Source organism: Balaenoptera acutorostrata, chromosome 10, assembly GCF_949987535.1.
Source record: "Balaenoptera acutorostrata chromosome 10, mBalAcu1.1, whole genome shotgun sequence".
NCBI lineage: Eukaryota > Metazoa > Chordata > Mammalia > Artiodactyla > Balaenopteridae > Balaenoptera > Balaenoptera acutorostrata.
In genome coordinates this window covers 85,101,558-85,128,515 of record NC_080073.1, presented here as the reverse complement: position 1 = coordinate 85,128,515, position 26,958 = coordinate 85,101,558, and the positions used below count along the sequence as shown (strand labels likewise).

At 40.4% G+C, this 26,958-nt stretch overlaps 1 protein-coding gene and 2 non-coding genes across 5 annotated transcripts; 2 read left to right on the top strand and 1 right to left on the bottom strand.

Moving 5' to 3' along the window:
- Positions 1-9,874: 9,874 nt before the first annotated feature.
- On the top strand, positions 9,875-18,095 carry GPX5 (glutathione peroxidase 5). Of its 3 annotated transcripts, XM_007179080.2 has the most exons (6): positions 9,875-9,959; positions 10,209-10,210; positions 12,755-12,908; positions 15,722-15,839; positions 16,317-16,416; positions 17,889-18,095. In XM_007179080.2, the coding sequence occupies exons 1-6, from the start codon at positions 9,875-9,877 to the stop codon at positions 18,093-18,095; spliced, it is 666 nt and encodes a 221-aa protein (XP_007179142.2). The 3 variants fall into 3 exon arrangements, with proteins under 3 accessions (XP_007179142.2, XP_007179141.2, XP_007179143.2); XM_007179079.2 differs by lacking the exon at positions 10,209-10,210 and having other exon boundaries at positions 9,875-9,955; XM_007179081.2 differs by lacking the exons at positions 15,722-15,839; positions 17,889-18,095 and having other exon boundaries at positions 16,317-16,378.
- A 3,877-nt stretch (positions 18,096-21,972) lies between these two features.
- Positions 21,973-22,066, top strand: TRNAI-UAU (transfer RNA isoleucine (anticodon UAU)). The gene is made up of 2 exons: positions 21,973-22,010; positions 22,031-22,066. It is a non-coding gene; the product is annotated as a tRNA-Ile (tRNA).
- Positions 22,067-26,885: 4,819 nt separating this feature from the next.
- On the bottom strand, positions 26,886-26,958 carry TRNAR-UCG (transfer RNA arginine (anticodon UCG)). Its single transcript has one exon. It is a non-coding gene; the product is annotated as a tRNA-Arg (tRNA).

The window sequence follows — 26,958 nt, the reverse complement described above, 5'->3', positions numbered from 1 at the left end:
TTGGTGTTCAACAGTTCAATTCAATTCTGACACCAACTCCCAACTCTTCTCAGTTTAAGGGCTCAGTTTCACAAGATTACCCCACTTCAGGGACCATCTACTAATTGATTAACTATAAATTGGGGGTTCCCACGACCCCCTCTTCACTTTTGATAATTTACTAGAAGGACTCACAGAATTTGGGAAATCACTTTACTTACATTTACTGGTATATTATAAAGGATGTAACTCAGAGACAGCCAAATGGAAGAAATGCAAGGCAAGGTATGGGGGGGTGTGCGGATATGGAGTTTCCATGCCCTCTCCAGGTATGTCACCTTCCCAATGCTTCCAGTGTTTATCAACCAGAAAGCTCTCAAACCCTGTCATTTAGAGTTTTTTTTATGGAGGTTTCCTTACAAAGGCATGATTTATGAAATCGGTGACCACTGGTGATTGAATTCAATCTCCAGGGCTTCTCCATTCCCTGGAGAGAGGGCGGGGCTGGAAGTTCCAATTCTCTAATTATGACTTGGTCTTCCTGACTAGCAGCTTGCATCCTGAAGTTATGCAGGAGCCCCCAGCCACCAGTCTTCTCATTAGCACGCATCCCACTCAGGAGATTTCAACAGCTTTAAGAAGCTCTGTGCCAGGAAGTGGGGACAAAGAGAAAATATTTAATTTTTGTTCTACCACAAGGGTCAGACACCAAGTCCTAGGGTCCATTCAGTAAGTCTGCCTACCTTAAGCTATGGTCTGAACAGCGTAAACAGCTTGTCCTTACCTCTTGGTAAGGACAAACTAGAAAACACCAATCCACCCAATGACAAGCGTATGCAAGGAAATTAGGGTTCTCCAGAAAAACAGAACCCATAGGAGAGAGATAGATAAGGAGATAGAGCTATCTCTACTGGTTCTTGTTTCTAGAGATAAATAGTTACTAGATCTATCTATCTATCTATCTCTCTATCTAAAAAGATTTATTATAGGGAACTGGCTCACATGTTATAGGCTGAGAAGTCCCAAGTCAGGAAGCTGCAGTCAACAAGCTGGAGACCCAGGATAGTCAATGGTAGGCTGAGTCTGAAGGCTTGAGAGAACCAGGAGAGCTGATGATACAAGTTCCACTCTGAGTCTGAATCCAAAGACAGAAGACCAATTCAAAGACAGGCAGAAAGAGAGAGATTTCTTGCTTGCTCAGCCTTTTATTCTATTAAACCTTCAGTGGATTGGATGAGGCCCACCCTCATTGTGGAGAGCAATCTGCATTATGCAGTCTATCAGTTTAAATGTTACTCTCTTTCAGAAACACCCACACAGATACACTCAGAAATAACTTTAACCAAATATATGGGCAGTGCATGGTCCAATCAAATTGACACATAAAATTAACCATCACAGTAAATGCATTACTAAGATTGACCATGTAAACATCTTTCTCTTTATATATTTAGATAGGTAATATCTATTTATGTTTAAATATACCAGTGATATAACATATAATTATATAATGTGTAAAAAATTAATAAACAGAAACCTCAGTTGAATAGAGTTAGGAGACCAGAAGGGGGAGCTCTCACAGTCTGTGACCATAGCAGAGCCCAACAGGAAGAAGAAAAACTTCTTTTCTGGCAATTGAACTCAGCCAATGAAAAGCCATGGATTCTTTGTTTACTGTAGCCCGCCCAACTTCCTTTTCCTCTCTGTAAAAGGTCTCTTTCCTTGCCTGTGGGGACTGGCACGTGGCTCACCACGGTTGCAGACCCTGAAATGCAATTCTCTGCTCATCCTGAATAAACTCATCTTTGCTGGAGAAATATCTGGCAGCCTATTTGTTTCAGACCAACAACTCATATTTTAAACTCACAGCAAACTAAGAATACAAGAGACCTTTTCAACCTGATAAAGAGTATCTAACACAAGTCTACAGCAAATATCATACTTAATGGTGAAATATTTAATCATTACCCCTTGAAATAATATTCAAGGAAAGAATGTCTCTACTACTACTTCAATTCAATTCAGTGTTGTATTGGCAAACCTGGCCAGTGAATTGAAGGCAAAAAAGGGAAATTTAATGTACAAAGATTAGAAACAAATGAAACTACCATTAGCATACCTTATGAACATATAATTTAAAAAGAAACTAGCAATAAATTATTATAATTATGTGGATTTAGCAAAGTTGCTAGATAAAAGAATCAATACAAATTTTATTATATTTATATATTTTCAGAAACCTTTAAAAAATTAAACTTAATTTTTAAATTACATAAAATAATCAAACACCTAGCAGTAAACTCAGCAAAAGATGACTAGATCTTTATGATGAGAAATATGTCTTAACTGGCACAGTTTTGAAGAGCTCTAAATTAATTCTGAGGTATATTATCTTAATGGATTAGAAGAGTAAACACTGTAAAAATGTCAATTCTACCTAAACTATTCTATAGATTCAATACAATCTCAACCAAAATCCTAACAGACATTCCTGAGGAATTTGGAAAAGATGCTTAAGAAACTTAAGTGTAAGTGCAAATGGACAAAAATAGTCAAGACGCTTTTGAAGAGGGTGGGAGAACTTGCTTCATAAAATACCAAAATTCATTTTTAAAACTATATGTTAAAATCTACCTTAAACATGCTTAGCATTTCATAAATATTAAGTTCTCTTTAAATATTTGGCTTTAGGCTATTATAAACATGCCAATTCAGATTCAAGACTAAGTTATCTCAGATAATCAGTCACCAATATCAAATTAGTAAGGTCAACAAAAAGATTAGCTAAATGAACTGACCTTCATAGTCTGATGGGTATATATCCATTTCCTCCTGTGTAAATGTTTCTACTTCTAAAAGATCCTCATCAATATCTACAAATTCTTTTTCACTATCATCAGTGACAGAAATAATTTCATCATTGGTTCCTTTTATTTCGGGATTTTTTACTTCAGTTGGCATTCTACTGACAAAAAAGAAGCAGCTAAATTATAACTCATTCTTGGGAACAAAGAGCTTGCTTTCAATTGATTCAGTTTATTGAAAAAGAACAAACTAAGCTTTCATATTTATAAAGGCTTTGTTTTTTAACCTTGTATGGCACATAGTAGAAGCTCAATAAAAGGTTGTTCAATGAAAAAAAAAGGTACATTAAAAGTTGTTTGTTTTAAGAATAAATAAATAGAACAATGGAAAGAAATAGAGAGCTCAGAAATAGACTTGTGTATGTAAGGACTCTTGATTTATGACAAAGTACAATGCAAAGTAATAGAAAAATAAAGGATGGTCTTTTTTTTTTTTTTTAATTTATTTATTATTTATGGCTGTATTGGGTCTTCGTTTCTGTGCGAGGGCTTTCTCTAGTTGTGGCAAGCGGGGGCCACTCTTCATCGCGGTGCACGGGCCTCTCACTATCGCGGCCTCTCTTGTTGTGGAGCACAGGCTCCAGACGCGCAGGCTCAGTAATATGTGGCTCACGGGCCCAGTTGCTCCGCGGTATGTGGGATCTTCCCAGACCAGGGCTCGAAACCCGTGTCCCCTGCATCGGCAGGCAGATTCTCAACCACTGCGCCACCAGGGAAGCCCCAAAGGATGGTCTTTTAAATAAATAGTGATGATTCAATTGGATATCCATGGGAAAAGAAATTAAAACCTTACTCCTACCTTATACAGTCAGCCATCTGCAGTTGGTTAAATCGATGGATACAAAACACGTGGATACAAAGTGCTGGCTGTATCCGTTGTATTGTGTTATTTTATATAAGGGACTTGAGCATCTGCAGATTTGGGTATCCATAGGGGCTCCTGGAACCAATCCCTAGCAGATACTCAGGGATGACTATAACATTCACAAAATTCTAGTCCATCCAAGTCTTTGACCTCACTTCCAAAACAAGAAATATAGGCACACCTTAGAGATACTGTGGGTTTGGTTGCTTCCAGACCACTGCAATAAAGTGAGTCACACAAATTGTTTTTTTTTGGTTTCCCAGTGGGTATAAAAGTTATGTTTATACTATACTATTAAGTGTTTAATATAGCATTATGTCTAAAAAAACAATGTACATGCCTTAATTAAAAAAATAATGCCGGGACTTCCCTGGTGGTGCAGTGGTTAAGAATCCACCTGCCAATGCAGAGAACATGGGTTCAAGCCCTGGTCCGGAAAGATCCCACATGCCTCGGAGCAACTAAGCCCGTGCACCACAACTACTGAGCCTGCGCTCTAGAGCCCACGAGTCACAACTACTGAGCCCACGCGCCTAGAGCCCATGCTCCGCAACAAGAGAAGCCACTGCAATGAGAAGCCAGCGCACCGCAAGGAAGAGTAACCCCCACTCACTGCAAGTAGAGAAAGCCCACGCGCAGCAACGGAGACCCAACTCAGCCAAAAATAAATTAATTAATTAATAAACTAAAAAAAAATAATGCTGTTGGAAAAATGGTGCCAATAGACTTGCTCAACTCAGGGTTGCCACAAACCTTCAATTTATAAAAGTGCAGTAAAGTGAAGTGCAATAAAACAAGGTCTGCCTGTGTAGGGGAAGAATGACACTGTGAGGAAAAAATGAGACGACTAAAAATGTGGGATATTTATCAGGACAACTGGACTTATAACTTCAAAAATGCCATAAAAGAGAAACCTAGTGGGATTGTTCTAGATTTAAAATAAAAGATACGAAAAGGACATAATCAGTATCAAAACATGAACCTTGAATGAATCCAGGTTTGAAAGAGAAGTTATAAAGTCAGTTTAGGAACCATTGGATAAATTAGTTGTTCTAAATCTGATCTGACTGTAACAGGGATAGAGACTGTTGTAGGGGCAGAGTTGTGGATGTGTCTAGCCCTGGCCTTGTGACTTGGACGAGGCAGTCTCTCCACTTTACTGAGCATCTTCTTCTCATGTATACAGTTGTGGCCTGGGAAACACGAACCATAAGAAACACTAGAGCTTAAAATTTGTAAAATTTCTGGCTTCCTACTCTCATTTCCCAATCTTCTAGGGGTAATAACTGATCAAATCAGTTTTAAAGGTGACCAGAATCGTTCAAAACTGAGAAAATAAACTAAGAATATCAGCCTTAGAAGGGACTTTGGTGATTTTGATATTTTCTCAATGTCCCACAGTTGTATTGAGTTGGTGATGGCTTGCAATGTGTATTGGTGAAATGGGCATATTTATTCTTTCTCTGGGAGCAGCAAGGGCCTGAGACACAGACTGGAGAATTTCCAGGTGGGAGGGCATCTGGGTTTGAATGGTGTGGGTTACTCAAATTCCTGTGGTTGTGCATGGACACAGAGCTCTCTCTCCCACTCCCTCCCCCAAGCCCATTAAGACTGAACAGACAAGAACACTGCCTAAGGGAGTACACATCCTTCCTCTCACTGCCTCCCCCTATCTCCCTCCCCCAACCTCCAAGAAGCAGAATTCTTCCTGTAGCAGGTTGGAGGAGGAAAGCTTGGCATGAGTGACAGACACTTCAGAAAATCTGTGTGTCAGGACCAGCTGTTTCAGTGAAGGCTCAGGGCCAGAATCAGCCTGGACCAGAAGTGAGCTTCCTTATCGTGTTTGGGGAAGGAGGTCAGAAGGTTAAGAACACATGAGGATGAAAATTAAATGCAAAAGGAAAGTGGTCTCTCTAGAACTTCCCTTCATTTCCAAACATATATTTTATTGGGAGTTGAACCTAGAGTGGAGAGACAAGTGGATTTGAAATAAAAACTCAGGTTTATGGTCTAGGTCTACACTATTAATGAGACTTCGCTTGTCACTTCTCCTCTCTGAACCTCACTTTTCCATTGAAAATGTGAGCAAATAATGCCTGTTCTACCTTTGTAACTGGCTGATTGTGAAGGCTAAATGAAATCCTTGATGTGAAGGAGATTTGTCAACTACAAATTCTATGTAAACATAAGCAATACAACTTTAAAATGGCAGACTTAGGAGTAGATCCTACGTTTCACACTTATAACCCACACTTGCAACACAGGAAAATCCTGGAGACCTGGATGGGGATCCCAGATGCCAATGGAGATTGTCTAATTCAGGGAAAATATCCAAGTAAAACTAAATGGTGGACAAAAATCTCTAAATCATAGTTGGGTGGTTGTAGAGGCTGTGATTGAATCTGGGGTGAAGAGGTGGACTACATCTCAGAAAAAACTGAACCTGTTTCCTCTATGATCAAAGGAACTAACACAAGAAACTTGGTGCTGATTTTTAGGTAAGATTAAGTCATTAACAGAGGCTAAGACAGAGAGTCTGAAAGGCTTTATTTGACTTTAAACTGCCACCCGCTAGCTGTGGGCAAGAAAGTTATCCTCATAAGAAACCTACCTCAAGGAAAAACTGGAGTCTGACTGGGGAAAATAGGCAGTGCTTGAGACATGTTGATTTTTGCCGTTCTATTTAAGATTATGGACTATTAGCAAATACAGGATTTTTAAAGTCAGGAAGTGACAGTTCTTATTGTTTAATTTAAATCTGGACTGGTTTTCAGACTTAATCTATGGCTCAGGTGACAAACATTTCAAACCTAAAATCTTATTTAGTAAAAATTGATAAAATTGCATTCCCTGTCCTTTCAATGGAAATAAATATATAGATAATTTGGGGCAGGGAAGGCGGAATCCCCAAGTAATCAGTGTAATTGACCTCCAAGATCAAGAACCTAAATCCAAAGTGTTTCAAGGAATGGAGAGTATTTAGCTTGTCTGAAGAATGAGATTCACAGGAGGAGCTACTGAGAGTTAAGACTGAGAAGGAGGCTGAGATCACATCAGGAGCAATTTGGATACCATGCTGGAGATTCTGGATTTGATGCTCTAATAAATTAGTTAGCCTTATTGGCTCACTGTCGGTGGAGGGATATCATCAGACAAGTGTTCAGCAGCTCCAGTGGCAGCAGGTGAAGGAAAAAAAGCATTGAAGGGGAAGAACTTGGAAGAGAGAACACATGACAAGTAGGAAATTACTTCAGCATTCCAGAAGGGAAATGACAGGAATTTGACATGTGGCTCTGGTAGAAAGTATGAAGAGAAGGCAGCAGTTATACGGTACAGTCAGGTAGACCGTGACAGGAAGTGGCTCCACGTAGCCCCCTGCTGAGCATGAGCCCTTAAACCTTTTCTTCTCCGGGTCAGAGCTCTTGTTTCCAGGGAAACTAAGACAATGGGACACAGAGACTTGGGAAGGCAGAGATTTTAGGCCACTTGACCTGATGAAATTTTCTCTTCTACTCTAGGGGTTAGTTATTGTGTGATGAGCAAACATTAAGTGATTAAGAAAGTAAGGAATTTATAACAGCAAGGGAGAAGCAGTGTGTAATTCCACATAACTTTGGATATGTCAGTTTTTCTATTTGAGCATCAGTTTCTTCATCTGTTAAATTAACGATGGGTGTTTACCTTGGGCTAAATCCAGTGCTAAGAGTTTAAATGAATTATCTCCTTTATTTTTTAAATTAGTCCGATGAAGTTCATATTATTCTCCCAATTTCTCAAATGGGACCAGAGGCACAGAGGGTAACTTGCCCAAAGTCACATATCCTGGGAAAGATGAAGGAATTGAAGTACACTATTTTTGAAGCTTGATATTTTAATCTCCATAGTTCTTGAACTGTAGCTGGGCAAAGTATCTGTGGGTGGGAAGGGGCCACAAAGCAGAAAATCTGTATAGCTGCCTTAAAGGGCTTTGAGAGCTTTGTGGCTGGACCAGCAGTCATTGTTTTGGGCTCCTCCCTCTAGATTAGAGGCTTCTGAGAAGAGATCAGAAATCTGGGATAACAAAAATCTTCTGTTTTCCAAGAGAATTCAAGAATACCCAGATTCCACCAGAAGCAAGAATTAAACCCTACTCAGACCTCAGTTTTAAGGAAGGGGAGGCAGCTTCTTACGTGAACCTGGAAGAGGGAGGGGGCTGGTTGGAAATGAACTGAGAATTGGAGGGGAAGAATTTATCGTTTCAATAAACGTGGGAGTAAAGCTGAGCTGTCAGCCCAAATCCTGTGGGAGGAGGAAGAAGAGTGTGGGAAGAGTGGTAAAGGCAAACAAACCCGATCCTCTTCAACTAATCCAAATATTTTTCAACATCTCTTTGTTAGTTATCTCGTTACAGCACAGTTAGTTGCTGAATTCACCCCTTGTAATTTCAAAGCCCTAGGGACCGCATTCATCCTTGTTTTAGTCATTTTGCCTTCTAAGTCATCAGGCAACAGTTTCACCAAATGTTTTGTTGCAACAGAACAAATGTTGCCAACTTTCCAGTCTGTAGTAACTGTTTCCTTGCCACTCCTCCTCTCTGAGAGGTAGGAAAATGCGAGTGGATTGGGGACAAAAAATTTTTTTAATTAATATAAGAAGAGAATCATTGCACAGCCTAATGATGATAAAGTGCCATGAATTTAAAAGTTTGATTAATTCAACCCTTTAAATCTGAGATTTAAATGGAAAAAAAAAACCCCTAATAATTTTTTAAACTTCAAGGAGCTAACAATCTGATGAGGAATATACAACTGTTTCAAGAATAAGAACACTATGCATATTAAACATATTTTACCTATAGGGAGAGAGGAATCAAAAATCAATGAAGTTTGGGTATGAATAATAAATAAAACAAGAGAGGAACCTTACAAGGACAAGTAATCATGAATTTAGGAGTATGATTAACTCAAACCTTAGCACTTGAGGTCCAGAAAATAAAACTGTATTGTAGACAAGAGAAAGTTACTGGTCAGCCCCCCCATGAAGTTGGTGGGATTTAAATATGTTATTTATGTGAGAAACTCAGCAATTCCTAGGGCTCCAGGTCTGCATCATCAACTCATCTATTCTAGACTTTTGGCTGAGACTATTGAGCAGTGGTTGGAAACTGTTGCTGAATGGATGGGGTTTCTTATGATGGTTGAGAGGCAAAGCATTTTTATCCTTAGAGGAACTTGAGTCTCACTTCCATTATCCTTCTTGGGCCTTCAGGCTTCCAGGAGATTAAAAGAAGTGTTTGCAACTTCCTATACATTTATAATTATTTCAAAAGTTAAAAAAAATTTTTTAAGTTATTTACTTAAAAAAAAGCATCACATTCAAAATGGCAGATTATCCTCCAGAAAGTTGTCGGCTATTAGTAGTCCTCCCTGCCCCCACCTAGTGTATAAGAGCCTCCTATACCAGACTAACACGGAGACTGGGCACCTCCATTCCTTTGAACTTTGACCAATCTGATAAATGCAAAATGCAACTATTCTTGTTTATACCTCTTTGATTATTGGTAAGGGAGAACATTGTATCCTACTACAGATGCCACTTGGTTTACTGTCTGGTGCCCATGTTTCTCTTGGGCTGCTTGGTTTTTCTTACTGACTAGTAAGCACATGAAAGCATTTGTAAACATTTGTACAGTGAACATATTAACGTGCAAATATTTTTCCCTTCCTCAGGCCCAGTTTCCTTCTAATGGATCACATGTGGTCCATTCTTTGATTTTTTTTTTAACTTACATAGTAATATTAGGATTAGTATTTGGAATGTCTAGTCATGCCTTTTTGTAGTGACTTTACTGAGATGTCTGCAGCTAGATACGGCTATCCACTCAGAAAAAATAGACAATAGTCTTCAAGGACTGTGGAGCTTGCCCTCACCTTTTCATAATTCTGCCAGAATTTATGTGAGTCCCGGGTCCTCATCGCACTAGTGAGCGCTGAGTGCTCACGGGGGTGTGTGTAGGTGAGGATGTGGTTTGAATTCTACGTCCTCTTGCTCTACTCACGCCCCAGAAATCCTTGCCACCCTGAAACTGGCCTGCATAGGCTTGGGCTAGTCCCTGCCAGGGTATCAAAAGGCTGCCAGGTACCCGACAACCTCAGACTCTCAGACTAGTGATCTACAGATACTAGTCATGACTGTACAGTTAAGGGCCTCCTATCTTTTCCCCCTTTTCCTAGCTGGCTTCATGCAGTCAAATTCTAAGCTGGAGAAGGTGAGTGACCACCAGAGAGGGTGGGACAGGGCTCAAAGGTGGAGCCTTCTGTCCTGCTCCCAAATCTTGCCCTCAGTCCTTCTTGTAAGACTCTGACCTCTGCTTTCTCCCTCTTTGTGGGTTCCCCTAAACCTTTCTTCTCTTCTCCTTGAATTTTCTTCACTCCTATGAATGGGTGTTCCTTGAGTTGAATATGGGTAGGGATGAGAGTGTCTTTTTACTGTGGTCCTTTCTCCCCTCCTTCTCCAGGTAGAGGTCGCCTGGATACCCCTCCAGCCACCTCAGTATGTGCATCAGAGCTGGGTCTGAGGCATGGGGCAGTGGTGGGCATCAGAGTGGCTGGGGACCAGGGTTTGGAGGAGAGGCTGAGTTGAGTCATCTCAGACCAGCTAAGCAGGAAACCCACGAAGAGGTGGAAAAAAACTAATGTGGAAGTTTTAGGGATGGATAAAATCAGAGAGTTATCAGAGAAACATAAAACATATGGAAAAAAATAATTGGAGGCCTGAAACAGCTGGATCTGAAATCAGGAGTCTTGGATTCTGGCCTCAGTTCTATTTCCAATTCATGGCTCAGTTGCCTTATTGATGAAAATGTTTGTATGGCAGTGGCAGGAGCAGTTCAGGGAAGAATAGCAATGAACTAGATGACTCAGAAGCAAAAAGGAATCATGAAGTTAGGGGCAAGCGAACTCTCATTCACAAAGTGGGTTATCACTTTTGGCCTTAGACAAGTCAACTCACCTCTGTTAGTCTCTGCTTTCTCATCATAAATGTGTGTGTAACAGTATCTACCCACCTGCTCACCCAATTACTGGGTGGGTGAGCAATAATTATTATGCATATAATGTGTTCTATAAAAGGCAACTCTAGTAAGATTTTCCTCCCTCTTGACTAGATAGCCTCTTGAGTGATTTCCCTATTTTTGAGAGTTGATATGGATTTTATGTTATCCAGTGCTGTCTACTTGGGTGTGGAGATTCTGGGCTGTAGAATTTGTTTAATAAAAGCTGAGTCTGGAAGTATTTGAGACATATCATACAGACTTAAATAAATGTGAAACAGCAATGAATACCAGGAGTAAGCTGGACTGGACTAAGAGGAGTCTTCAAGTTCAGAGTCTAAGTCCCCATATTCTGGTACCCTACATGATTTTCAGTAATTTTCATTGCAGTAGCACAGGGGGGAAAAAAGGAAAATTCTTAAAAATGTTTAGCTTGGAACCAGGCATCAGGGAGATAGGAATGGATGCTATGATACAATGTTCTCTTTATACATGTCTCAGTTTTGCTGGTGTGTGTATATGTGTATGCATTTAGGCAAAGGTGCGAAAGCCTGTGTGGAGAAAATGCCTCTCTCCCCAGGAGCAGAGCCTAAGTAGCTACAACCTGGTATGCTAGGGATAGAATCAGTGGTAGAGTTTGGTTTGGTTTTGTGTTGGATCACTTCTTTAGGTGGGGGCAGATGGTGTTTGACTAAAATCCTTTATAGTCCATTGCATTTCCAGGAAGTCTAGTTTAATCCCAGTTTAAGTCTGGACATTTCTTATCAGATTATGTCCTTCCCTCCTTTCTCTGGTCAGTACCTCTCTGCCTTTTTCTCACTGGGTGGTTTGGACATTAGCTTTCTTTTCATAATTCCGGATTTTACATTCCAGAAGCCATTTGTAGTGGCTTCCCCGATATAGGGAGAGAGATCAGGATGTGCTGGTGAGCACCGTGGAGTCGGCACCCTTTGGGTACTGCATGCACCCTGCATGGATAGAGACAGTGGAGGGAGAGGATGAGATCTGCCTGTAGAAGAATTTAACCTAAGAACAGGCAGTGGTGATTTCACGTGGAGCTTATTTCTGTTAAGTGGAAATTTGCTCAGATATGTTCAGGAGATTTGATAAGGTATAGGCTAGATGGAGCTGGTGATGAAGGCAGGTATTAGATACCTCGAGCACAATGGGTGAGGAGCTGGGTATGTGCTAAGGTGGATGCTGCTAGGCAGATTTTAGTGACCTGTTCACAGTTGCATTTTTGAGCTCTCCATCTCCTTTCTTGGGAGCTACAAAAAGTTAGAATTTCACAGTATTGGCTAGTGCATTGAGAGAGAAAACTACTCAAGATGGGGGTAATATTAGATTCTAGAATGTTAAACCTGGAAGGTCTCTTGAGGATCTGATAGGAATCTAGACAAATGTCTTCATTTTACCAGTGGGGAAACTGAGGGCCAAGGATGAGAATTGCCCAGGTCCATAAAGAAATTTAACAACAGAGCTGGCTTCTAATTCCCCATTAGAGCTCTTTCCACTCCACTATGCTGATGAGTGGGGTAAGAAGTCAGAAGACCTAGGGAAAGTTAAAGAAGTAACAAGGCCATCCTAAAATACTTAGGCAATTTAAAACCTTCCCTTCACTGAAGGAGTCAGGCAAGATGCCTTCAACACAGAGATAAGGAGTAGCCTCATTTTCATAGAAGCATGAAAGGCAGTGCACTTTTCTGTTTGTCTCCACTTACTTCCAGGCCATCGCATTCCAGCTCATGAATCTCTGCTCTTTTCCATTCATCCAAGCAGTTCCTGGTATCTCACCTCTGCCAGGGTAATAGAGAGACTTGACTGATTGTTGCTCAAAAAACCATTGCCTTTCAAGTCACAAGACCTAGTTTCAGTCTTGTCATTGACACCTTAGACAACTCTTATTTGTTTTCTGGGTCTCAGTTAATATATGCATTATTCTTTGAGTGCTTTGAAAGGTTATACCGATGTTAGGAATTATTGTTACTAATATTACGATTTTTTAAAATCTTCCAGATGGATTGCTACAAATATGTGAAAGGTACCATCTATGATTATGATGCTTTCACTCTTAATGGAAAGGAACACATTCAGTTCAAGCAGTATGTGGGCAAGCATGTCCTTTTTGTCAATGTGGCCACCTATTGTGGTCTGACAGCTCAACATCCTGGTAAGAGTTCATAACCAAATCTCCTTGGGGATAAATTTTCCAGCTCATTATATTCTAAGTCATGTTGGAATTATATTCTAATTCTAATTATATGTATCAAAATAAATACTCATGATCAAGTGACTTTATTCCCTGATGTCAGGAGTCAGTAAACTATGGTCCACAGGGCAAATCTGGCCAGCCTACTTTTGTAAATAAAGTTTTATTGAACATAGCCATGCTCACTCATTTACAGATTGTCTGTGATGGATGTTAAGCTACAAGGCAGAGTTGAGTGGTTGTATGAGTGATGGTGTCAGAGACCATCTGAAATTACTATCTGGACCTTCACAGAAAATGTTTGTTGACCCCTTCCTATGTCCTGCCTCTGTTTTGCTCCTGAGATTTCCAGGAGAATCAATAATGTATCTGACATCTAGGAGCCTCCCTGAAGATTCAAGTCTCCTTGGTAAATACAGGAGGTAGGATTGATGTTTTTGAGACTTTTCCAGGGTTTTACATGTAACTTACAAAGACAGGGAAAAGGGGAAAGGGGCTTTATACCTGGAGCACATTTGACTGGAGCAAGGGCTGGTAGAGGAGGCCATAATAGAGGCAAACACTCCCTCTCCAACCTCAACGCCTCCTTTAAGTGTAGTTTTTCCCTCTCTGTACATTACTTGGGGCAGAATTTTATCTTTCTCATATCTTAGGCCATGTTGTTTGAAAGCCAATAAATAATGAACAGGATTATTTTCTTTCAGAAACAGATGCACTTCTTATATTTGAACTAATAAGAACTTCGATTTTAAATTCTTGGTTATGTTATATTTTTACAAGGTAATATATTCACAAGCCTCAAAATTAAAGGAATAAAGAAGTTTAGAGTGAAAAGTTTTTTCATCTCTTTCCCCTCCCTTCAGATGACCAATATTATCGTTCACAAAATATATAGGTATTCTTTTTTTTTCTTTTCCCCCAGTTGATAACATATTATAAATACTATTTGCCAATTTGCTTTTTAAAATTAATAAGTTACCTTGGAGTTTAGACCATTGCCTCCCTCTTTTTTAAGACTGAAGAATATTCTACTGGACCATACTTCATTTTACCAGTTTATAGGGACTTTAAAAATCAATTTATTCAGTTCCCACTCTGTACATAACAGATGAGGAAACTGAGAAATAGCTACTCAAGGACTGGTAGACATGTTTCCTAATTTATTGTCTCTTTCCTAGAGGAAGTGATTACCTACAGTGACTAAAGACAAGAGTGGAGGATGTGGGGAAAGGTACTAAGGAACCATTTGGAAACAGGAAAGCAATCTCATATTGCAAAAATAAATAAATAAATAAAAATAAAAGGACTAAGAGGAAGTATCAGTTGACCCCGTTGGCTGAGCAGAATCTGGGTGGGACTGGTTAGTGTTTGCTAGGGGACTGAAAGTATCTAGCTCAGAAAGGGTGAACAAAGAAGACAAATATTAAAGTCTGAGGAGACAGATTGGAAAACTTGGGGAAGAAGGCAGTTGGAAGCTTGTGTTTTGGCATATCAATGAGGGTTTTTAGGTAGAATGCATCTTTAACATCCTGAAGACTGTTGAAGAACACCAGGAAGCTCAACTTGGAATTTCTCTGGTTCTCTTTGCTCCTGTCAGATTTACCCACACTCCACCCAGGATGAACCAGCTTGTGCAGAGGAGAGAAGCACATTCTCATTGTGTGTGTCTTTTCCTTTTAAAAAGAGAGATTCAATCTACCAATTAACCAACCAGGGAAGGCAAACTGATGAGAAGTGATGTTTAAATGTAGTTTTGTTTAAAAATCACCTGATGAGCTTTTCATTTTTTAATTGTGGTACAAAAAGACATGACATAAAATTTACCATTTTAACCATTTTTAAGAATACTGTTCAGTAGTGTTAAAAATATTCATTCTTGTGAAACAAATCTCCAGAACTTTTCCATCTTGCAAAACTGAAATTCTGTACCCATTAAATAACAGCTCTCCTTTTCCCCTTCCCCCCAACCCCTAGTAACCACCATTCTACCTTCTGTTTCTATAAATTTGACTACTTTAGATACCAAATGTATTTGTCTTACCTGCAGTATTTGTCTTTTTCATGACTAGTCTATTTCACTTAGCATAATGTCATCAAGGTTCATCCATGTCGTAGCATGTGACAGAATTTCCTTCCATTTTAAGGCTGAATAATATTCCATTGTACGGATATACCACATTTGTTTATCCATTCATCCATTGATGGACATTTGTGTTGCTTCCACTTCTTGATTTTTATGAATAGTGCTCCTATGAACATGGATGCGCAAATATCTCTTTGAGGCCCTATTTTGAATTCTTTGCATATATACCCAGAAGTGGGAATGCTGATCTATGGTAGTTCTATTTTTAATTTTTTGGGAAACCTCCATACTATTTTCCATAGTACTTAAACCATTTTACAATCCCACCAGCAGTGACCTGGTGAGCTTTAGAATAATAAAGGTGACTGGGGAGCCATCTCAGAAGAATGTAATCAGAAATTTTTCTGGAATGGAACCTGGGTATCCCTATTTTTAAGGGAAGGCCCCCACCTGATTCTGATGTGCTGCAGATTTGGGAAATACTGCACTATAACATTTTGAATACATGTTTGGAGATCCAGTATCTAATTTCAGCCCTGCCACGAACAGTCTTTCTGACCTAGATTTTTTTTTTTTTTCCTTCCCCGGGCCTCTGCTTTTTTCCTCTGTAAAATGGGTATCTCTAAGGATCTTTCTCTACACAAGGAGGCTCTCTAGCCAGGCCGCCATATTGTCCCTTCTCTACCCATAGAACTGAGTGCACTTCAGGAGGAGCTGAAGCCGTTTGACCTAGTTGTGTTGGGCTTTCCCTGCAACCAATTTGGAAAGCAAGAACCAGGAGAGAACTCAGAGATCCTTCCGGGACTGAAGTAAGTGCCTGCTTGAAACTCTATAGGGGTCTCTGTCTACCTTTCCTCTGTTTCCAGAGGCACTTCCATATTGGGGACTTCTGGGATGTGTAGTGGGTTAATAGGCTTAGGGGCATCTGCAAACTGATTTTAACTTTGGCCTCTGCTGATATGAGTCTGGCAGTGTCAAACACTCTCTCCCCCTCTCTGGGAAGTGAGAACTGGATGGACCATGGAGGAGCAGGAGCACAGAAATAGCTCCTGGTATTGCTGGTACAGAAACAGTGCAGGGGGAGACAGTGATAGGATGTGGAATAGGGAAAATAAAGTGAATCAGGGAGCCCAAAGTTTAAAAATGGCCTTATTTTCCCTTCCCAGCCCTGTTTTTTATACCTCCACCTCTCTCTCCCCTTTCTCATGACCTCAAATTCTGGTACCCCATCATAACTTTCTCTTATATATTCTGGAGCTTCCTGGGAACATTATGGTTCATTGCAGGTATGTCCATCCAGGAGGAGGATATGTACCTAATTTCCAGCTTTTTGAGAAAGGGGATGTGAATGGCAAAAAAGAGCAGAAAGTCTTCACCTTCTTGAAGGTGAGTTAATCACTGACCTAAGCCTCTTCCTCCCAAATATTCCTAGCATAGAGTTGGTGTAGTGGAAATGGATCCAAGGGCACCTGCCTGGAGGTGGGATTGGACTCTTTGGAAGAGATCTCCAGATTAGCATAGCGATTGGGGCTTAATTTGTTAGTATCTATGATGCTCTGGCTTTGTGTGGTGGAGAGAGTTGTATAGAGTGGCACCTTTCACTGGGACCACCCTCTTTTGTTCACTGACATTCATTCATTTATACATTCAAGGTATACTTGTTGAGTGCCTGCTATCTATAAGGCAGTTTTCTAAATAATAAGGGTATAAAGATGAATAGAAACAGTCCCTATTCCTTGATGATTTCATACTGGAGAGGATGACATAGAAATCAGGTATAGGGCTTCCCTGGTGGCGCAGTGGTTGAGAATCTGCCTGCTAATGCAGGGGACACGGGTTCGAGCCCTGGCCTGGGAAGATCCCACATGCCGCAGAGCGGCTGGGCCCGTGAGCCACAACTGCTGAGCCTGCGCGTCTGGAGCCTGTGCTCCGCAACGAGAGAGGCCCGCGCATCGCGATGAAGAGTGGCCCCCGCTTGCCACAACTGGAGAAAGCCCTCGCACAGAAACGAAGACCCAACACAGCCAAAATCAATCAATCAATCAATCAAACATACGCATCTGATTCAAGATCCTCATTAAAAAAAAAAAAAAAAAAAAAAAAAAAAAAAAAAAAAAAAGAAATCAGGTATAATACAATGTAGTAAGTGCCTTTTATGAAACACTGACTCTTAGATATAGAGAATGTGAGAGCTGAACGGGCCCCTAAAGATCATCAATCAGAGTTCAGTGTTCTTAGATGCTGAACTGTGGGCCAAAGCTGGCCTATGTTGAGATTTTTATATATTCTCAGTAAATTGAAAAAATAGGACAATATAAGGAGGATTTCATAAACTCAACTGATTTATAGGGCTACCCTTTATTCTAAGATTAGTACCTATATGTAATTTATTCTTATAATTATCTTTTTAAAACTAAATGGTGAAGCAATGATGTTTTTAAAATTTTCTCTTATTTGACAAAACAAAATGTTGGAACTCCTATTGGTCCCAAAAGATATTTTTGAAATGTTACTGGCCCATGGAGTATCAAGACTTGGGAAACTACATTCTAATCTAAACCATTCACTTCGCAGAAAAGGAAACTGAAAGCTAGAGAGGTGACATATCTTATTCATAGCAGCAGGATTCTGTGATGTGGTCACAGAGAGAAACAGAAAGAGGGAATAGACTTTTGCTATAATATCTACAACATTCTTGGTAGTTGGTATCTTTGTGATTCAGAGAATATATTAGTAATCAGAGGAAATGAAAATATCTTGATATAAGAGGGAGCAGATTACCTGTGGGTGAAAATAGCCTGAATCATCCAAGAGCAGAAATGATACTGTCATTTCTCTTTTCCATCTCTCTCCTTCAGCAATCCTGTCCTCACCCTTCTGAACTTATGGGCTCAATCAAGCATATATCCTGGGAACCCGTCATGGCCCACGACATCCGCTGGAATTTTGAAAAGTTCCTGGTGGGACCTGATGGAGTCCCTGTCATGCGCTGGTTCCATCAGGCTCCAGTCAGTACAGTCAAGTCAGATATTCTGGCATACTTGAAACAGCTCAAAACTGAATAGGAAGACCAAGTTGGGGGCAGGAGCCATCCTGCTTCTTACCTGAAGACCTGTTCAAAAAAAAAAAAAAATCCGTCTTTTCACTACACTCTCTTCCTAAATGGCCTCCACTTGACTAAATCACCTCTATAGTGCCAAAATTCCCACTCTCTACCAAGTAGATTTATATTCAGAAGGCTACTGCTATTTCCCCTTGCAAGAGTAAGTGGGTGAAGAAAAAACAGAATGGAAACCCTAAATCCTCAGACATCTGTTACAAATTTAATAATGCATATCCATCAAAGGAAAATCATCCTTCCATGAGGAAGGTTCAGTTTGTCACAATATCCTGAAAAAGAACGTTGCTACACATTCTGATTTCTCCTTCTCTCTCTACCCTAAAGGTGTAGAAATAGCAATGGGGTGTATAGCCATACAATTTAGGTTCCACTTCATAACATATTTCCTTCCCCAGGAGAAACACGAAATGTCAATTTCCAAACATTTTCGGATCAGTCTTTATCTGTGACACCCCGCCCACCCCTGCCCCCACTGATCTGTCACTCTTCTGTAGGAGCCCTAGGTCGAGTGGGAGCAGGAAATTGCCTCACATGAAGTGAAGGGCATCTTCACAATAGTGGGAACTGGAGCCTCTTTCTAATTTGGACCCTACAAAAACTTTCCTATGTCTGATCTTTACTGCATTCAGATTGTGACACTTGGGCAGAGCACCCTTTGAAGGACAGTCTTTCCTCTCTCAACCTTAGATTCCTCAGCTTCAGAACCAGCCCTGACCCTATCTCCAATAAAATGTTTTCTGCAGCAACAGGGATCAGTGTGGTGGTTTTTAAATCCTATCCTGTGCTCAAACTCATCATACCTTTCTCTTCTTCCTCACTGTGACTGTCACAGATGGTGGATTGACCAAATTACCTGAACCCCCTGGACAGAAGGATTTACCATCCCAGGTCCTTGAAAGGTTGTTACCTGATGGCTCTCAACTCTCATCCCTCTTTAGGACTTGTCTCAGGTCAAGGTCACATTTCATTTCCGGAGGCAGCCTGTATGCAATTATTGGTCAATGAGAGGTATAACAGCCACGATCTGGCTTCTCAATTTAGGACAACTCTGAAGGACCCATTCCAGTGGTGGAGACCCCCAAGGGGTAGGCAGTTGCCCTTTTGCACTTGTACTGCAGCCCAATTTCTCCCTCTGACAAATTCTGATTCTCTTCATTGCTTCTCAGGTGTTGACCCTGAGGTAGTGCCCCAGTAAACTTTCTGAATGCAAATCCCCATCTTGGAGTCTTTCCGGGGAACCCAACCTACAACAGTTAGTACCAAAAGTGATCTGAGAAAGAGGATGATAAGATGAGATTTTTGAAGCTGAATTACCCACCATCTGGTTGGTAGTGAGGGGATTGATGGAGCACAAACAGCCACTGGCAAAAGGTAGCAGTTTTTAAAACTTTCACCAAACCTGAACTGAGATGCTACACTGGTGGATATGCACAAGAAGATGTGATGTATCAGGTGCTTGATAAATATGGGAGAAATGGTAATAATAATGTAATAGAATTGTATAGTTGTTATTAGAAGAAATTGATGCCTTGGAAAAAGATGATTAAAGGCTGAGGATGATATCTCATCAAATAAAGGCTAACTGTGAAAGCCAGAGTGTCTCCATAATAGGATATAAAGAACCTCTCATATCCTGCAACTCAAGAGCATAAAAAGCTAAGTTTCAGATCCAAGATTTAATCATAAGAATAGTAGAACTCCAAAGTGGGTTAAATTCTCAAACTAGATTATCTTCTATGCCTAGGTCATGGCCTTGATTGGAAAAGAATAGAACCTTGAGACATTGAATGGAGACATCTGGTGGGATGCACTAGAACTTCTAAATCTCCAGATTTCCCAAGATCCTTTGAGCCTTTTAGAAGTAACCCAGTCCTCCTTATTAAGGGTTCTTCCTTGAAGACAATGCAGAGACCTCTCCTCTGCCAAACACATGCCTCTGCCACTCACTCAGCGTCTTTCCCATATAGAACTAAATTCTAAGGGTTCTGGATCAAGAAGAGAACTCAAAGTTAGCTGAAGTAGAGTTTACTGATACTGGAGCATTCTCCAAAAGTACAGAATTTTTACACACTGGCAAGAACTCAACATACTATTAGGATTCTCCTGCTTGAAAAAGAAATGGCTCTCACTAAATGTGGTAAGAATGCCATGACTCTTGTGATTGATGGCACAAAGGAGGGATCAAAAGCTCAGAAAAGTGGGCATGCTAGAGTGGATTTATTGGATTTACCATGTAACGCTGGAAAACCCACTAGATGAAGGTGTCACAAGAGGGCCAAAGGACATTCTGTTTAAAAAAAAAAAGTAATATGCTGGGGAGAGGGGCACCAGCCTCACTGAGAAGTTCTATGATGAGTGTCCTCTACTGGCGCTGGGCTGATGGTATGAGATTCTGCTACAGAAGTAAATTCACTGACAGCAATGGGGATTATAGGATCCTGAAATAATTCAGGCCAGAGATAGCAGCACTCAACCATCAGAATCCATGAGTGTGTGTGTGTGTGTGTGTGTGTGTGTGTGTGTGTGCATGTGCATCTGCATGCCCCAGGAGTGTGTGGGTGAAATTACTGTAATGAGAGACAATTTCAGAGTGGTAGCCAACTTTGCAGAGTGTTTGGGATAATTAATAAAATACAGCATCTCTAGAAGCAAGATAGATGGGAAGTCAACAAGCATATCACTGTCTACACAATCAGAAGAAATTGAGGATAGATAATCAGGAGACTGAGGGCAGCTGCCCCAGTTAAAAATAAAATCACAATACCTTTCTCAATTTCTGATCTTAAACCAGTTTTCAGACCTGAAATTTTTGACTAAAGGAGAAGCCAAGTCCTGAGGACCCTGCAGTGCCACTGCAAATATGTAGCATATAATTCCCCCATTCCTTTCCTAAGGGGACTTATGACCATTTACTCAATAACCATAAACTCAAGAAAGAGAAACACCCTCACATTTCAAGGACTGTTGGAAACAAGGTCCAAGTTGATATTGATACGGAAAGACCCAAAGTGTCATCATGGCCCCCCTGTTAAAATGGAGGCAATAGGGACCAGGTAACAAATGGAGTTGTGGCTCAGGTCTGGTTCACAGTGCGTCCACTAAAAGCTTGAAATGAACTACAACAAATATAAACAATAGATTTCTCTGAGTATGAGACTTCAGAAAATGTTCAAGTTATCTTTTTGTTTTTCTGCATTTCCTTAGTATGTATTACATCTGTACATTTATAACAGTGGTTTTTCGAAAGGAAATATTAGCTCTGAATGTTTCAGGATAACAACGTATTTTAACATTTTTAGGTTAAAAAACAGCGAGTGATCGGGTCGGGGTGGGATAGGTGGCATCTAAAGCAGAAGAAAGGTCAGTCGAGCGGAGCTCAGAGTGGAGACGGGAAACTCAAGAAAGTAGAACCGCTGAGATGGAAAGTCCGCGGGAATCCGGAAGCAATGAAAATGCACTGGTTTCTTACAGATGGAACACACACTCCTAAGTGGAAAGCTTCCTGCCTTTGTGGAACCAATGTAATTTTTTTTTTCATTCAAATGCTTTCAAATAACAGTCTGAATTTAGAGAAGCCGTGGGAATCTGAGCGGAAAATCAAGATAGAGATAACTGTGACGCTCAGCCCCGGCAGCATCTCTGTACTGTAGGGGAAACGGCTGCAGATTGGCAAATACCAGGGATGCCTTGATTGCTGCTTTTAATCCCATTTGTGGAAGCCCCATATCAGAAGGTGCCATTTTATTCATAACATTTAATACCTTTAACAAAAATACCGTCTTCATCTGTGAAAGTATATTCACTTATACCTCCCTAACGTAGCTCCAGTGGCGCAATCGGTTAGCGCGCGGTACTTATAAGACAGTACACTTGTGAGCGATGCCGAGGTTGTGAGTTCGAGCCTCACCTGGAGCAACTTTTACTACTCTCTAGCCCATACAACGAGACAGGCCAAATTTGAGGTCACCCCCCGAAGAGATCAACTGTTGTGATTTCTGTCCTACATCTTGCTTGTGATTTGTCTTAAAATTCTCTCTTAAAGTCATGCATAACAAGTACCATCCTGCTCAGTGTGGTGCCTGCCTTCTTCCAACACTTTGGCAATTTATCATTTGACACTTGCCAAGACGACTGTTCACAGTATTCAACTACGTCTGATTTGTCAATTATGTGAAATGCGGACGATCTTGGTTTTTCTTACAGGACTTTCAGTGGAAAATTTCCTGTCCTTGAACTTGCTTTCCTCCGTTTCTCCACTCCTCTGGCTTCCTCTGGGATGCTTATTACTCTTTATAAGTCCATGCTGCCTGTAGATATATTGGCGACACAGGTATTCAGTCTCAGAAAATGAGTTGAGTCAGGAGCCTATGTGTGGGTCACTTAATCTCACCTGGATCTTAAACATTATCAGAGTCATCCTGAGACACGGACATGGAGCTCTCCGGCTTTACAAAAGATTTATAATTGCCCGTGCGCAAGTGCTCAGCACTATCAGTTCCTTTTCAGCTGCTTCTACGTTTTAGAGTGCTTACGTTCTCCCCGGCCCAACCCTGAGCTGCCCACCAGGTACATGTGGATTCGAAACGAGACTCACAGACCAATTTAGATTACCGCTGGTAAAGAAGTGATCATGGATAACTTACTTACCAAGATATACAATAGACATATCAATAGGGGCTATTCAGAGTGTTGTTTTTAGTGTTAAATGAGATAATAAATTATTGATTGATTAATGGCCACAAATTCCTCCCATTATACATGTCCCTTTGCAATGTGGTTGTGCAGCAGCTACCATTAAGAGGCGGAGTCTATTTTCCTCCCTCTTGTATGTGAGCTGAACTTGTGCTCTGGCCAATAGAATGCTGTGGTAATGGTGTTGTGGAAGTGAGATTGTGAGAGTTCCAAGATGGCCTCAAGAGTCTTACAACTTCTCCTCTTGTTGTCTTGGGACCCTGAGACACCATGTGAAGAAATCCCACCTAACCTCCTAGAGGATGGAAAATCATGTGAAGAGTGAGTCCCTGCCATACCAGCCATCCCAGCCACACTCATCAGACTGTGAGTGGGAACATTTTGGACCATCTGGTCCCAGTCAAGCTGCCAGGTGACTGCAATCAATGAGTGACCACAAGCAAAACCAGCAAAAGTATTGCCTGGTTAAGCACAGCCCAAGTTGTTGAACTTCAAAATTGCAAACAAAATAAATAATTATTGTTTTAAGCCACTAAATTTAGGTGAGGTTTGTTACAAAGATGTAGTTGACTGATAATGGCATTTAGCATGGAATAAGAGTCTATAACAAGCAAACAGATTGATTTAGTAAAAATTACCCACAAAGAAAAGCCGAGACATCTTCACTGCTGAATTCTCCCAAACATTTTTTTTAACATCTTTATTGGAGTATAATTGCTTTACAATGGTGTGTTAGTTTCTGCTTTATAACAAAGTAAATCAGTTATACATATACATATGTTCCCATATCTCTTCCCTCTTGCATCTCCCTCCCTCCCGCCCTCCCTATACCACACCTCTAGGTGGTCACAAAGCACAGAGCTGATCTCCCTGTGCTATGCGGTTGCTTCCCACTAGCTATCTATTTTACGTTTGGTAGTGTATATATGTCCATGCCACTCGCTCTCTTTGTCACATCTTACCCTTCCCCTTCCCCATATCCTCAAGTCCATTCTCTAGTAGGTTTGTGTCTTTATTCCTGTCTTGCCACTAGGTTCTTCATGGCCTTTTTTTTTCTTTCCTTAGATTCCATATATATGTGTTAGCATACTGTATTTGTTTTTCTCTTTCTGACTTACTTCACTGTATGACAGACTCTAGCTCCATCCACCTCACTACAAATAACTCCATTTCATTTCTTTTTATGGCTGAGTAATATTCCATTGTATATATGTGCCACATCTTCTTTATCCATTCATCCGATGATGGACACTTAGGTTTCTTCCATGTCCTGGCTATTGTAAATAGAGCTGCAATGAACATTTTGGTACATGACTCTTTTTGAATTATGGTTTTCTCAGGGTATATGCCCAGTAGTGGGATTGCTGGGTCGTATGGTAGTTCTATTTTTAGTTTTTTAAGGAACCTCCATACTGTTCTCTATAGTGGCTGTATCAATTTACATTCCCACCAACAGTGCAAGAGTGTTCCCTTTTCTCCACACCCTCTCCAGCATTTATTGTTTCTAGATTTTTTGATGATGGCCACTCTGACCGGTGTGAGATGATATCTCATTGTAGTTTTGATTTGCATTTCTCTAATGATTAATGATGTTGAGCAGTCTTTCATGTGTTTGTTGGCAATCTGTATATCTTCTTTGGAGAAATGTCTATTTAGGTCTTCTGCCCATTTTTGGATTGGGTTGTTTGTTTTTTTTTTTTGTTATTGAGCTGCATGAGCTGCTTGTAAATCTTGGAGATTAATCCTTTGTCAGTTGCTTCATTTGCAAATATTTTCTCCCATTCTGAGGGTTGTCTTTTGGTCTTGTTTATGGTTTCCTTTGCTGTGCAAAAGCTTTGAAGTTTCATTAGGTCCCATTTGTTTATTTTTGTTTTTATTTCCATTTCTCTAGGAGCTGGGTCAGAAAGGATTTTGCTGTAATTTATGTCATAGAGTGTTCTGCCTATGTTTTCCTCTAAGAGTTTTATAGTGTCTGGTCTTACATTTAGGTCTTTAATCCATTTTGAGTTTATTTTTGTGTGTGGTGTTAGGGAGTGTTCTAACTTCATACTTTTACATGTACCTGTCCAGTTTTCCCAGCACCACTTATTGAAGAGGCTGTCTTTTCTCCACTGTATATGCTTGCCTCCTTTATCAAAGATAAGGTGACCATATGTGCGTGGGTTCATCTCTGGGCTTTCTATCCTGTTCCATTGATCTATGTTTCTGTTTTTGTGCCAGTACCAAACTGTCTTGATTACTGTAGCTTTGTAGTATAGTCTGAAGTCAGGGAGGCTGATTCCTCCAGCTCCATTTTTTGTTCTCAAGATTGCTTTGGCTATTCGGGGTCTTTTGTGTTTCCATACAAATTGTGAAATTTCTTGTTCTAGTTCTGTGAAAAATGCCAGTGGTAGTTTGATAGGGATTGCATTGAATCTGTAGATTGCTTTGGGTAGTAGAGTCATTTTCACAATGTTGATTCTTCCAATCCAAGACCATGGTATATCTCTCCATCTATTTGTATCATCTTTAGTTTCTTTCATCAGTGTCTTATAATTTTCTGCATACAGGTCTTTTGTCTCCTTAGGTAGGTTTATTCCTAGATATTTTATTCTTTTTGTTGCAATGGTAAATGGGAGTGTTTTCCAAACATTTTTTAATTGATATTAATTCTTCACAAACTCTTTAAAAATTGGGAAAAAAGGCCATATTACCCTGATGCTAAAACCAGTCAAAGACATAATGAGATAAGAAAACTATAGATCAATATCTCTTATAAACATGGACACAAAAGTACTCAACAAAATACTAGCAAACAAAGTTTGGCAACATATGAACAGGGATTACAAAAGGGCATGAGGAAACGTTTGGGGGTGATGTCTATGTTCATTATCTTTATTGTAGTGATGGTTTCATGAGTTATAAATATGTCAAACTATAAGTTTAAATATATGCAGTTTATTTTTAGAAAATAGTGCCTCAGTAAAGCTGTTTAAGAGGTACATTCATGGGAAAAAACTCATTGCGGCATTCGGCAAGAGTAGTTGTGGATTTTTTTTTTTTTTCTTTCTCTCTTTTTTTATCCTATACTGTGGAAGAGTTGTGTCTGATTAGATTTATTTCTGCTTTGAATATTTTAAAGAAGTCCCTGGTAAATGAAAGGATGTGGAATTTTCTCAGTAGGAAGACTTGACAACTAATTCAAAATATTTCATAGTTTAAGACTATTTAAAATTGCGATTCCTTCTTGAATCTACTTTGATACGTCATATTGTTCTATTAATTTGTCCATTACATCTAAATATTTAAATGTATTTGGCTACATTCTTTCCACTTGTGTAGAGGCTGCTCCCTCTTCGTCCTAATTTGCGTGACTGGCCTCTTCTCATAGTTTCAGGTCTCTGTTTCAACCCTGGTTCCTCAGATATTGCTGAAAGTCCAACTACTTCATCCCACACCGTGCGGAGGAACCCACAGGAGGTCTCTGCAGAGGCCAGAGAAGGACTGCGCGCCTCTCGGGAGGCAGCCACCTGAATCAGGGGCGGGTTTTAGAACATCGTTTCTCTAGCGCCTCTAAAATGTGGCAAGTTTTCCTTTCGCAAGGGGGCGACATTTAAACTGACTTCAAAAAAAATCTCTCAACATAAAGACGCGTTTTCAGCGTCAAATTGCCGAGAACCAACTGAAAACCAATGGAAGAGTGAGGGTCGTCTCACGCTAAAATAACAGAGACGTCCCGGCACTGCCTGACCAGCGAGCAAAATTCCTTGACATTTGTGCCCTGTCGCACCCACCTCGTTCACTGTGCTCACCCAACCCACTAAAAGAGGGTCAGAAAGACCAGGGCTGGCGCTTTTCCCTGTTCCCACACCTGTGTGCCTGTCTGGCCAAGGACTTCTAAAGTACGAGCGGTTGGATACAGGGGGCTGGCGCCGAGCCCACTTACTGAATCAATCATACCAGAGTGGAGATCTCTGGAGTGCTCAGATGCTATAATTTGGAATCTGAGAGCTGGGACAGTGATGCCTGGGAAAAGCGAACCGGAGCGTGAAAAAGGAACTTACAACCACGAAGGGATTCGAACCCTCAATCTTCTGATCCGAAGTCAGACGCCTTATCCATTAGGCCACGTGGTC

What these genes read in the sequence shown, in the direction of transcription:
- GPX5 (XM_007179080.2), top strand. Translation starts at nt 9,875, where the DNA reads ATGACTGTACAGTTAAGGGCCTCCTATCTTTTCCCCCTTTTCCTAGCT. An exon ending in GAGATCCTTCCGGGACTGAA is followed by an intron (nt 15,840 to 16,316) that starts GTAAGTGCCTGC and finishes GGTTCATTGCAG; the next exon opens with GTATGTCCATCCAGGAGGAG. An exon ending in AAGTCTTCACCTTCTTGAAG is followed by an intron (nt 16,417 to 17,888) that starts GTGAGTTAATCA and finishes TCTCTCCTTCAG; the next exon opens with CAATCCTGTCCTCACCCTTC.